We start from the raw sequence: 14,208 nt of genomic DNA on the forward strand, positions 1-14,208 counted from the left end.
AATCATCCATGGATTTACCCAGTAGCCACTGCTAGAAGGCAGGGAAAATGGATCACGTCGCTGGCAAACACAATTGGACTGGATTTAATTGACCTTTCCACCAACTGCATTTAAGTAATGCACTGTTTTCAAATTTTAAAGAGCATTGCATTCTGGGAGTCTTTAACCATGTAGTGTAACCTGGTTACTTTGGTTTTAAAGTATTTTATCCATGTTAAGTGATTTATGGTCTTGCACTTAGTTCCCTCAGTTACAGCTATTTTGTCCTTAACTGGGTTTCAGTGCCTGAGACCTAATTCCGGCAGTTATTAGGGTATTTTCTCCTTGTATCAGCTGGTTTTAGCATAACTTAATTCCTTCAGTTTTTAAGGTATTTTATTGCAACTGTCTTATTGTCTTGTCAGTGAAATTTCACAATTCTCAATACCAAACTCAGTGGCGGTTCAGTGCTTAGCACTGTTGCCTCACAGCAAGAAGGGGGTTTCTGTGTGGAGTTTGCATGTTCTCCCTGTGTGCGGGTGGGTTTCATCTGGGGACTCTGGTTTCCCCACTATCAAAACATCTATGTTAGGTTAATTCTCCAGTCAGTGCTCTTGACAAAAGCACTGGCTCAGATCTGGAGTTGGTCCCTAGGTGCTGTACAGTGGCTGCCCAATGCTCCTAATACTTAGATTGGTTAAATGCAGAGGACAAATTTCACTATATGTTGTACTCTGTATAATTGTATATGTACCAATATGGTGGATTCTATTCTATTCCATGCCACATTTTTGTTTTAATCAGTTGGCCTTTACAGTTGAAATGGTTCAGGTTACATTCCACTAAATGAGACAACTACGCCACATGCTGTTCTAAGCAGCTGTCTAGGGGTAGCGCTTGACGTGCATTACAAGCCATGCTGCAGCGGTGCTGGTGTGTTTTTAATGTGTTTCCAGTTTTTGCATGCTAAGGCAAATAAATTAAAACAAAAATGTAGCTAAGTTCCCAGGAGCTACTGGCCCTCACATCTGCATGCACCACCGTTGCCATAACAAATAACAAATAACAAATGACTGACCAACTTGTTGTTTTTCAAGCATTTATTATAGTAGTATAGATTTATTATTTATATTGGTTTGATTTAAAAAAAATAATTAAAATGTAATTAATTTAATGTAAACATTAAAATGTGATTAGGAAATTAATCAGGAACTGTGGGTGAGTGTGTGTGTGTGTGTGTGTGTGTGTGTGTGTGTGTGTGTGTGTGTGTGTGTGTGTGTGTGAAGAAAAGCATTCTTTCAGCTGCTCCAGGTAAGTCTGAACCCTGAAGGTAGGTTGGCGTAACGGGCTTGGAAAATTATGTAGACTTGATGAGAAGAGGCAGTGAATGGAGCAATGTTGGTTTCCTGAACAAACAACAAGGAAAAGAGAAACATTTTTGTAAATTTAAACCAACAAGTCCTTAATGACAATTTCTATAGATATGTAAACTGAGATACAGAAAAAAACTCTAATAAGTCTCTCATCTCGCACATACACTATAACAGAGGTATCCAACCTTTTTGAGAGTGACGACTACCAAAAGGGGGAAAATTGTTGGGAGGAATACTCTCTATACATCCATGTTAAATTGCTGCTTTCAACAGAATAACATGGTGATGTGTATTTTTTATTTCTTTACCTTTAGACATACAGAGGGTTGAACCAGTTTGATTTGGAATTGGAATTGCAGGTTCTTTTTTCTCTGGTTGTCACATTAACATTGAACAATATTATGAGGAATCTACTAATATAAACCAAGTTTATTTACTCAGTTCACCTAATCAAGGTAAAGGTGTCGTGTTTGTCTGGGCGTGGTGCTCCAAGCTCTCTTCTGTCTGACCCTGTTTTGTGCCTGTGCTTCAGGTTCATTCCCTGCTGATTATCTCAGTCTACCTTCTCCTTCCAGTGTCTCATTTGGTCTTTCCTCCCTGCCTTGGGCAACTGTTAAACTGCCATCAAGATTTGAAAATGTAATGTGTTTGAACAATGTGAAAAAATGTATCTCTGAAAAACTTTTTTCTCATAATCCCTTGTCCATGTTCTGTTTTGAAGTTCAAAAAGATCACCAAATCTAACATATTATGACAAGGAGACACTGACTATTACTAGGACAACATAAAAAAAGAGACAGGTTAGTAAATATCCCTCCAAGTCTGCTACATTACAGCTGAAGTGGTATTGCTTTCTTGGGTTACATACCCCTCCACAGTAAGGTCCAACAGGCAGTGATGAGGTGTCTGGGCCATCATATAACTTCAAGAAATTGTTCTGGCAATCTCCAGGGTCATCAATACTGATCTGGGCAAAGGTGATGGTCACCACACGACCCCTGGGTGCCACGATAACCCATTCACAATGGGTACCATTGGGATAAGTGCTTGGGTAGTTGGGACTTGAGAAGGAACCATGGTTGCCATACAGAGTGCCACCACAGCCTAGTGCACAAACACATTAAACAAAGATGCTTAAGCTAAAAGAAAGGCAGGGTAAGCAAAAGGAAGCCATTTCTACTGCTTCCAAGCTGTATTATTACAAGTAGTAATAACCATGTAAAAACTAGAAAATGTAAAGGTCCAGTGTGTAGAAAATGTATCATATGGTCATCAGTGTATAGTCACCAGAATATATACCAGAATATAATATACTGCCATGTTCCTACGGTAGCCCAGAGTTGACATACCAAATACTGGCTGTAGATAGAACTCCTGCACACTGGTCATTAAATATATCAAAAACATATACCACATAAAGACACACAAGATAAAAACTTAAGATAATAAAACCAGATGAATAGAAGTATAGAACTTCAGTTACTATTTGACAACAACATCACAGTAAACACATCAACTTTCCATGCCCTATAGAATAACATGTAATTCTTTGTAAGTCTCATTTATTGCACTATTCTGCTAATGAAGAAAGCAGATTGGACATTTTGGATCCGAGTGAGATTGATAAATCAGCAGTCCCCCTAACTGCAGTGGCAAACTAGAATAGATGAGATAGGAGTCTCCAGAAACAAAGTTTATGCATGTTGAATCTAAACAGAAAAACTCAGAAACAAAATAAGAGTTTGATCACAGGTGATATAGTTCTATAGTTTTAGATGTATTAATTGGTAACAGCAACTGTTTTCTTGGTATGAGCAATATATTGCTTGGAATGAAAACCTGTAAGTACTTCCTCATGAAACCTTGTTTAAATAAACAGTTCAGTTCTGACCGTGAGGGGAGGACGTCCATGTGACCTCAAAGCCATCTCGAGCGGAAGAGAAGTCACTCTTGAACCGTAAGTAGAGCAGGTTGGATTGTGGGAAGACGGGGCTGGGCAGGGTGCTGCCGCAGAACCGATTTATTAGTGGTGAGTCTGCGGTACTGCCATTACGAATCTGAGAGACAAATGAGAGTGTTGCAAGTTACAGACATAACACAAAGAAGTCATAGCCAGAAGCAGCCAGGAGCATCTAGGGTTGTCCTCAACAGTCTAAACCGTGAGGCCACGAGAATAGTCTTAGTTGACTCACTATTTTAGTTGTAGTCGCAGAAAAACAAAAACAACTTCAAACTTTGTTCAGGAGCTGCGCTTTGTAGGGATGTCACTAGAACCATACTTTGTTTTGAAAACATGACAGTACTCATTTTTCTACAGTACCATAAGTACTGTAGGTATCAATTATATATACCTACAGTATATATATATATATATATATATATATAATAATCAATTCTTCCCGCCCTGACAGGGGACCCCTTGTACAGTCTAGAAATGTTTTTTTACTGTGGTATCGAATTGGTATTGAGAATCATGGGATTTAACTGGTATTGGTATCAACTACTAAATTTTTGGAATCGTGACATCCCTAGCACCTTGTCACTGGTATATATCAAGGGATTGTTGCAGATCACATGCACTAACCATGTATACCACTTGTATAAATTTGACGGTGAATGGAAGGAAAATCGTAATTGTTTAGCATAGTTGTATTTTAGGCAATAGTATAGTTCCAACTATTAAAAGGTGGGCTTTCTTGTTTCAGCATGGAGTATGAATAACATGTAAGAGCCTAAATGATAATGTAGTCGGTGAAATTGCCTGTGTCTGTGCTGGTTGTTTTACCTCCAGGTAGTCAAATTCACAGTTGCTGTGGTTCTCCACATCAAAATTGTTAAAGAAAAAGGAGATGTGGCTGTTTTGTGGTGCCTTCAGGATAATGGTGCAGTCCATGTTGTGAGGATAGATGTCAGGCCAGCCTGGGCTCTTCAGGTAGCCGTATTCCTGTTCATAGGTTCTGCTACAGCCTGGAAACCACCACCACCATCAGATCACTTATCTGGAACCAAGATCCCTCAGTACCCGTCATGCCCACTGTTTAAAAACCTATTATGCAGTTTTTATTGGGACAATTTTTGTAAAAAGAAGACAGAAATACAGACACTGTCTTTCGAAAGAGGTATGGAGCAGCACAAATGAAATTCACTTTACCCACACTGTATTTGGGTGTTTTGGTGAAAACCTGGAAAATGCAACCTACAATAACTACATGGATAAATACCACTACAGAGAAAATGAAGACAAAATGAAAAAATGAAAGTTTTTCTGTAATTTGAGTGACCCTACCTTTCAAACTATGTAGTACTGATTTTAAAATTAAAATAGTAATTTCTCCTGGCAGCCAGATATTGGTATACATAGGTCAAAGTTTCCATAGATCAATGTACAGTCTCTTTTTTAAACCAAAGATGGAACATCAACCCCCTCCATGTGGGCTTCCTCGCTTTTTATACTCCTCCAGTCAAAATTATTATGATCATTATGGAAGGGACAGGTTGTTACTACAGGTACCTACTGGCAATCTGATAGGTGAAACTCAGGCCATTTCCTGTCATGAAGGTATCCGATTTGAAGTGCACCAGGATTGTTCTGCCGTAGCTGTAGAAGTCTAGTGGATGTCCATCCGATGCACAAAACTTATGGGACTGCCCATAGTCTCCCTGGAAACACAAGAATCACCTCATTCAGAATAGATATTAGAATATTATAAATTTGTTTTTTAATGACAAGGACATCCTCTGTGGATAATTAAGTAATGGCCAAATTATAAAGCTCCTTATAACTGCTACTCATTTGACCCATTGGTACAGGTTTTGTTGTTTACGATAGCAGCACCTTTTGTCCAGTCTCTTTCCAAACTTACCATAGGCCAGTCCTTCATCTCCAGGTAATTTGTGGAGCAGCTCTGGCTGGGCTGCAGGACAAAGGTCTGGACTGATACTTGGATGGTTTCCTGGGTCGGTGCATCCAGGATCCAGCGGCAGGAGGTGTAAGGGGGATAGGCATTAGGGAAGGAGGGTGTGGTTAGGGTCTGGATGCTGGCTGTGGCATTCAGAGTCCCACCACAAACCACTGTTGGAAGGCAAACACATAGAGAGGACTGGAAAAAGTGCATAATTAAAACTAACAGCTACATATGATACACAAGTTTCTGAAGACTTAGTGTAGAATGCAAGATTTTTTTCTCAGCATGCAATCTACACAATCCTGTGAGGATATAAATAAAATCTTCAGAAACTTCTATGCCAACCTTCAGCAGCGACACAAAGAAGATGACATTAACTCCTTTCTCAAAAGCTTCAAACAACCACGTCTCACTTCTAGGCACTAGGTTGAGGGCAGTCTCTTCTGTCCTTGTAAACCACCTTATTAGTCAGTCCGATTCCACTATCTCAGAATAGAGATTGTGCCAGAATGTTTTATGCATTTTATGTAGGCTACTTTGTCTGTGCATGTCACAATTACCGTCTCATTATTATAATTATTATTATTATTATGCAACACAATGTTGTCTTATGTCAATGTTGTCTTGGTCGAGGCAGACGACCACCCACCTAGAGCCGAAGGGTCTGTCCTAGGTTTCTGCCAAAGGCAGTTTTTCCCTGCCCCCGTCGCCTAGTGCTTGCTCATGGTGGTACTGTTGGGTCTCTGTAAATAATGTTATAAGGAGTTCGGTCTAAACCTGCTCTATTTGAAAAGTGTCCTAAGATAACTTCTGTTATGAATTGGCGCTATACAAATAAAATTGAATTGAATTGAATTATTCAGTCCAACATTGACATCCCCCATTAAATTTATCTGCATGCATTGTATTATGTTGTTTGGTTTTGCATGCTTTATTTTTTATTGTTTTTACACAGATATAAATAAGATAACACAATAATATCCAACCCGTTCTCATTCCCAACTCGTTGAAGACTGACGCTTTGTCTCTGCCTTTTGGCGTCCCATACAGCCGCATATGGTACCCATCAGCGGCTGTATGGGACACATCGGGCTAAGTTAGCAACAACACATTTACCCACGTCCGGGTGGACTGAATTAGGAAAATAAATAAGCAACGTCCAGTTACACATTCGAAATAAAGCCAGAAGAGAAACGTTTCATATTTTATGAACAATCGTAATACTACCACTAAAGACACTAGTAGTTTCTTCCTATTTCATAAATACAAATCATGTTGCAACATTATTAGGACAAAAAAGTATAAATTGAAGTTAGTTAGTTATGTTAGCTGCACAATTAGACATCAACACTGTCAAATTACGAACAACACGTATAGCTCCTCCAGTGATAGGCATGAGGCAAGAGGTCTTGATTAAAATACAGGGCTTTATTGCTGGTCAACCCCTGAGGATGGGTTAAGGAAAGAAAAAATAAATTAACAAAAATAATGCTGTATGCATGTCTCATACATATTGTGCTATAACCAAGCATATACAGTGGGTACGGAAAGTATTCAGACCCCTTTCAATTTTTCACTCTTTGTTTCATTGCAGCCATTTTCTAAAATCAAAAAAGTTCATTTTATTTCTCATTAATGTACACTCAGCACCCCATCTTGACAGAAAAAAACAGAAATGTAGAAATTTTTGCAAATTTATTAAAAAAGAAAAACTGAAATATCACATGGTCATAAGTATTCAGACCCTTTGCTGTGACACTCATATTTAACTCACATGCTGTCCATTTCTTCTGATCCTCCTTGAGATGGTCCTGCTCCTTCATTGGAGTCTAGCTGTGTTTAATTAAACTGATTGGACTTGATTAGGAAAGGCACACACCTGTCTATATAAGACCTTACAGCTCACAGTGCATGTCAGAGCAAATGAGAATTATGAGGTCGAAGGAACTGCCCAAGGAGCTCAGAGACAGAATTGTGGCAAGGCACAGATCTGGCCAAGGTTACAAAAGAATTTCTGCAGCACTCAAGGTTCCTAAGAGCACAGTGGCCTCCATAATCCTTAAATGGAAGAAGTTTGGGACGACCAGAACTCTTCCTAGACCTGGCCGTCCAGCCAAACTGAGCAATCATGGAAGAAGAGCCTTGGTGAGAGAGGTAAAGAAGAACCCAAAGATCACTGTGGCTGAGCTCCAGAGATGCAGTAGGGAGATGGGAGAAAGTTCCACAACGTCAACTATCACTGCAGCCCTGCACCAGTCGGGGCTTTATGGCAGAGTGGCCCGACGGAAGCCTCTCCTCAGTGCAAGACATATGAAAGCCTGCATAGAGTTTGCCAAAAAACACATGAATGACTCCCAGACTATGAGAAATAAGATTCTCTGGTCTGATGAGAATAAGATTGAACTTTTTGGTGTTAATTCTAAGCGGTATGTGTGGAGAAAACCAGGCACTGCTCATCACCTGCCCAATACAATCCCAACACTGAAACATGGTGGTGGCAGCATCAGGCTATGGGGATGTTTTTCAGCTGCAGGGACAGGACGACTGGTTGCAATTGAAGGAAAGGAAGTACAGACATATCCTGGAAGAAAACCTCTTCCAGAGTGCTCAGGACCTCAGACTGGGCCGAAGGTTCACCTTCCAACAAGACAATAACCCTAAGCACACAGCTAAAATAACAAAGGAGTGGCTTCGGAACAACTCTGTGACCATTCTTGACTGGCCCAGCCTGAGCAAAGGGTCTGAATACTTATGACCATATAATATTTCAGTTTTTCTTTTTTAATAAATTTGCAAAAATTTCTAAATTTCTGTTTTTTTCTGTCATATTCATAACTATTACGGTCTCTGCACAGTGATTTATCATGCCACCAGACTGTTGACACATTTTTTTAGTGAGCCTCAGGGAGCCATGGGGAAGCATCGTACCAAGTTTCATCTTAATCACACATACTGTTGCAGAGATATAAACTTCTTCATTTTAAAGAGCGCCACCTTGTGGCTAAAGCCTGAAACTGTGCAGGATGCCAAAGGAAGACATGTGGAACTATGGACCCAAGTTTGGTGTCAATCGGAATACCAATGTGGAGAAATGGTCCACTTCCTTTTTTGACGAAAAATTCACAGGAAGTACTAATTTTATAACGTGCTGGTTTTTTAAAATATCAAAATTATTTTAATCACTTTTTTATTATGAGGGTCCTCAGATGCTACGTGTACATTTTTGTGCGAATCGGACAAAGCACATAGGAGGAACAAGAAAAAGTAGTTCATGGACATTTTGCGCTCTGCCGGAAAACAATTCCAGGCAGAAGTGGGCGTGGCCTATGTGGGGAGATGCAGCTCTATTCACCGAACGCGTGGATATACGTTTTTTGAATGTGTGACAAACGATGTAAGAGTTATTAGCCTAAATGCACTTTTCATGATAGTAGCGCCACCTAGTGGCAGACCCGAGAGTGAGCGGTCGCTGGCTAGGTCCCTAAATATTTGTCTAGAAACATTTTAGTAAAACATTTATTTAGTCTGACTGGGCACTCTGCTGGTCATAATGTTATGCAGCCCCATACAGAACAAACTGCGATGCACTGTCTGTTCTAACACCTTTTTATCAGAATCAGCATTCACTTTTTTAGCAATTTGAGCTACAGTAGCTAGTCTGTTGGATCGGACCACAAGTGCCAGCCTTTACTCGGAGTAATCTCCCCATGTGGATCATTCATCCCTGGCCGCCCATGACCCTGTCTCTGGTTCACCAGTTTTCCTTCCTTGGACCACTTTTGATAGGTACTGACCACTGCAGACCGGGAACACCCCACAAGAGCTGCAGGTTTGGAAATGCTGTGACCCAGTTGTCTAGCCATCACAATTTGGCCCTTGTCAAAGTTGCTCAAATCCTCACGCTGCCAATTTTCCTTGCTTCTAACACATCAACTTGTGGACAAAGTGTTTAGTTACTGCCTAATATATCCCACCCACTGACCAGTGCCATGATACTGAGATAATCAGTGTTATTCATTTCATCTGTCATTGGTCATAATGTTATGGCTTATCGGTGTATAATGGGGAGCATGGAAGCTCACCTGGTAGAGTGTGTACGCTGAGTTCTTATCATAGCTGCCTGATATATTCCAACCTGTGGCCCTTTGCTGCATGCCATCTCCCCTCTCTCTCCCCCCTTTCCTGTCTATCTTCAGCCGTCTTATCAAATAAAGGCATAAAAAGCCCCAAAAATATCATTAAAAAAATATAATAGGGACGTCTGGAGGGGACTGTGATGGACTTTGGAAGAGGGCTATAGAAGCCTCAGATTAGCTATAAAGCTGAGCATTTGTGTTGACAGTGTGTGCGGCTAAGGAAACAATACATTTATGTTGACAAATTGACCTATCGTGCTTGATTGTGTGCAGGAGGAACCCCCGATTGTAGAGAGACTTGATACAGAAAGATTTAAAGTTCTACATAAAATAAGTTAGTATCAATCATTCTTATGGATATTAAACAGGCCAAGATGTATATAGACAAGCATTTATTAAAAATATCATAAAGGCAAAAACACAGAAATGAACAACAAAGGTGTGTGTGAGCACATTCCGGGAACTAATGATAAACGCATTACTAGCGCCTACTTAAGACTTGGATTTGACCAAATGCATTTACATAGACTCCCATGCAGCGCAACAAAAATATGTGGTCCGCTTACAACACACACGTAGTTATTTATGAAAGTGTCAGGTGTAGTGTGTAGATGTGGCGTATGTGTGCAGTGATGGTACTGTGCGTTAGTTGGCTAAATCGTTTTACACCTTATACGAATGCTCACATACACACACTCCATTTGTATTTAGTAATCTCCAGAGACTGAAGCATTGCTGAGAATGTTTTTGGCATTCTCAACCAGCTGGAGAGTGCACACTGTCTGCAAGTCTCTCCAGATGACGTCACAGGGGTATTTCACCAAATGGTAAATATGCCTGTATTTGTATAGTGTCTTTCTAGTCTTCTGACCACTCAAAGCACTTTTACACTACGTGCGACATTCGCCCATTCACACAGTGTTAGCAAAGCCCATCGAACAGAAACAAACTCATTCATTCACATTCACACACCAATGACACAGCATCGGGAGCAATTTGGGGTTCAGTATCTTGCTCAAGGATATTTCGACATGTGGAACCAACAACCTTCCGATTAGTGGATGACCCACTCTTCATCTGAGCCACAGCTGACCAAAGCAGCCACACTTGATACACCAAGATTGAATCTGCAGGTGATGGTTGTGAAAGATTCCCCAGTGGAATCCTGGGAAGGTGAGAAAACAGGTATAAGTCTTTTCCTAATATACAAAATCCAAGAAAACAATTTGATCTACATTTGTGCCAGCAGGTTCAGATTTTATTAAACTAATTTATATAAAATAAATAATAATCTCATTCTCTCAATATATAGAGATTGACATGAAAGTTATGATTGCAGTAATAGAAGAATGCCAACTAACATTCTTTTGAATTTGCACTTTTGTCTTGGTGTAATCCCTTATTACAGACAAAGCAATGGTGTGCTCTTTTTAATTTCTGTTGATAAAATTATTTATATTTTGACATTATGAGGGTATACTGTTTACACTTAGTCTGCTGCTACACTACTAAAATAATAGTTTAGCTATAAAGAACACAGCTTGGTAATTGGTTAAAGCCTATAGTCAATAGCTTGTCTCTGTATCATTTTAACAATCTAGCAACATACAAAGTTTACAATTTTACTCAAAGTATTCAAAGTACTCATTATGCAGTAAAATGATAGTGTTTTACTATTATATATAATGTGTTTGGACTGATGCATTAATGTGTATTGCATTTTACTGCTGTAGATGATTAAAGTTGTGCTAATTTTAACTACTTTATATATATTGCATCATATTTTATAAGATCATCATATCATATCTAGCAACATACAAAGTTTACAATTTTACTCAAAGTATTCAAAGTACTCATTATGCAGTAAAATGATAGTGTTTTACTATTATATATAATGTGTTTGGACTGATGCATTAATGTGTATTGCATTTTACTGCTGTAGATGATTAAAGTTGTGCTAATTTTAACTACTTTATATATATTGCATCATATTTTATAAGATCATCATATTATATCTAGCAACATACAAAGTTTACAATTTTACTCAAAGTATTCAAAGTACTCATTATGCAGTAAAATGATAGTGTTTTACTATTATATATAATGTGTTTGGACTGATGCATTAATGTGTATTGCATTTTACTGCTGTAGATGATTAAAGTTGTGCTAATTTTAACTACTTTATATATATTGCATCATATTTTATAAGATCATCATATGTTTATAGTGTTGCAGTCCTGTGAGAGCCATGTTTGTGTAAAAAGTCAACCCTTTATGAGTTGAAAAAACAAGTTGACAATGCATTTTCCTGCTCATCCAAGAGGGTTTTTAAATATTTTATTAAGCTTATGAAATAGGAGGATGTATGGGTTGGGATGAGAAAACACCCTTCAGTTTATCACACACATTCAAATTCAAAATCTTCTCATTTAGAAACAAATATTGTAAAATTGCTATCTGAAAAGTAACTGATTACTAGCTGTCAGACAAGTAAGAAAATACAATTTTGCCTCTGAGATATAGTGGAATAGTATAATAAAAGTTTAATAAAATGGAAACACCCAGGTAAAGTAGAAAGTACCTCATATTTGTACTTTAATACAGTATTTGTATTAGGTCTGCAAGCCTGACAAACCCGAGATTGTGGGCAAATTTGAGCTGGGCAGGGTGTTAACATAATCTAAATAATAAATATAGCCTTATTGCCTAAATATGAATGATGAACGGAGATGAATAACTTTAAATAAAAATATAAACAAGATGATAAAAATGAATAGGCTACATGTCTACAACATGTTCAACATTGTAGTCTTGCAGCAAGTTAACAATTCCCTCATCATCATTTATGCAGTTGGATACAGTGTTCTTTGTTTTGACGAAATTACAAGCATGTGCCTGGCTCCACAAAAATGAAAACAAGGTCTCAACAGATTGTAACAAACGGCGACCATGTTTAATTTGTAATGACTATATAGTTAAAAAATGGATGAGTAGGCAGATATTTTAAAAAAAGTCTTTGTATTATTTATTTGGTTATTTGATAGGCACAGAGTATGTTAATGAACATCTGTATAAAAATACAAAATGTTAAAATGCCAGAGTTTAGCAAGAATGCTAAATTACGTCAGTTTTAAAAAGTACACTAGTAGTATCTTAGGCCCGAGAACAACTTACTTAAGACAGGGGCTGCTCTGGGTTAATAGGATTCCGGTAGTTGTTCCTTTGCCTCCTCAGATGCGGCACTAGCATCCCCAGCAGGACGTCAAATTGTCCCACTGACATCCTCTGGACCGGCAGTGGTTATTGGAACTTCTTGAAAAACTGTTGCAACTACCGCAAATTCAGCAGCCGGTGTGAATAGTTTTAATGTGAAATATTTGCAGCTGAGTATTTTTGTGTGGTTTATTCGTCAAGTCTGCAGTGTGTAAAGGCTTTTACTCCCCCATATATACACTCACACACATAAATTGTATGTCATAGTGAACAGATTCTTCCTGAAACATTCGGGTACTTTATGGTATATGTATCACAATGACCTTCTTAACAAAGAGATACCTCCATAGAGAATACATGAGTAACAATAAAAGAGACAGCTTTAATGTGTCAAAATAACCTGCATGTGAGCTATGCGGGACTGGACTTGGAGACAATGACACATTTGCAGATGGGTTTTTGAACACAGTCATTTTGGTGTTATTCAGTATTGATTTTTAAGTGAGCTAGATTATGTCTTACAATTTAAAGATATATAGAGAAAAAGAAGCAGTGTAGCGTGCAGTGTAGTAGAGAGAGTAGAAAGTGTCTTACATGGCGCAGCTCTGTAGGTAGCATTGAAGCCTCGCCTCTGTACTGCGCTGTCAGTGACAAAGTGGATAGTCAGGAAGTTTCCAGTCGATACAAAATAAGAAGGGATGAAGCTTCCACAAAATGTCCCAACCAGGGGGAAATTACTGTTGTCACCATCATACACCTGGTAAAAAAATAGATACATGAAAAACATAAACAGAAAATAGCAAATCCATTTTTGTCACAGTATATTTTGTCAATGTAGTATGATCCAACTTAAGTATCACAAGTATGTATCTAACAAATGATTGATGCCTTATTTCTGATTATTATTCTTGGCATCGTGAATTGTAAGAGTGCATCACCATGGCAGCAAATCCAGGATAAAAATTTAAATTATCATTCATTAATACCAGCACTTTACCAATAAAACAATTATGTATTATCTGCCACCTACATTTCATTTGATTTGTTTGATTGTTTGATGTCACAAATTGGTGTTACAAATCAGTCAAGTCAACAAATATTGCAGACATAATTGCATGTGAGATATCATGTGAGAACATGACACAGCATAGCTATATGTTGTGTGATGGTCAGTAGTCATGTTCTAACAAAAGAAAAGTAATTTGAATGTATTTCAATGGCTGTGGGGTCTTTACTTTGACATAGTCGTAGCGGCAATTAGAGGAGCTCTCAAGCTCAAAGGAGTTAAATGTCAGGTTGATAGCCCTGTTGACTGGCATCTGAATGATCCATTGGCAGTCCATTCTGGGCTCATAGCGCCCATCCAGGTTTGGATCCGGAGAACCAAGCATGCCCATGGGCATGGACAGGTAGCCACCACATCCCTGTGCTGGACCTGCAGGCAATTCAGAAACAAGCACATAACACCATTATTATACCATACGCACGTCAGAGTCGAAAAAATAACAAGTTCTGGGAGGACTGAAAAATTGATGCACACAGTGACAGATATTGTACAGACAGGGGCACATTTTGTGTCTTTGGTAGCTGAATTTATGTTTA

General features: G+C 38.7%; 1 protein-coding gene across 1 annotated transcript in view; it reads right to left on the reverse strand.

The window, feature by feature from the left end:
- Window positions 1-1,110: 1,110 nt before the first annotated feature.
- The window catches only part of cubn (cubilin (intrinsic factor-cobalamin receptor)), a 139,345-nt gene continuing 126,247 nt past the window's right edge, over window positions 1,111-14,208 (reverse strand). The window contains exons 60-67 of the mRNA XM_051410208.1: window positions 13,842-14,041; window positions 13,201-13,363; window positions 5,216-5,424; window positions 4,868-5,012; window positions 4,138-4,319; window positions 3,244-3,409; window positions 2,221-2,456; window positions 1,111-1,385 (exon numbers count right to left, since the gene is read on the reverse strand). Coding sequence (XP_051266168.1) covers window positions 1,278-1,385; window positions 2,221-2,456; window positions 3,244-3,409; window positions 4,138-4,319; window positions 4,868-5,012; window positions 5,216-5,424; window positions 13,201-13,363; window positions 13,842-14,041 — 1,409 coding nt within the window. The 3' untranslated portion in view covers window positions 1,111-1,277. The remainder of the gene's footprint in view (window positions 1,386-2,220; window positions 2,457-3,243; window positions 3,410-4,137; window positions 4,320-4,867; window positions 5,013-5,215; window positions 5,425-13,200; window positions 13,364-13,841; window positions 14,042-14,208) is intronic.

The sequence above is a fragment of the Dicentrarchus labrax genome, unplaced genomic scaffold (assembly GCF_905237075.1).
Source record: "Dicentrarchus labrax unplaced genomic scaffold, dlabrax2021, whole genome shotgun sequence".
Classification (NCBI taxonomy): domain Eukaryota; kingdom Metazoa; phylum Chordata; class Actinopteri; family Moronidae; genus Dicentrarchus; species Dicentrarchus labrax.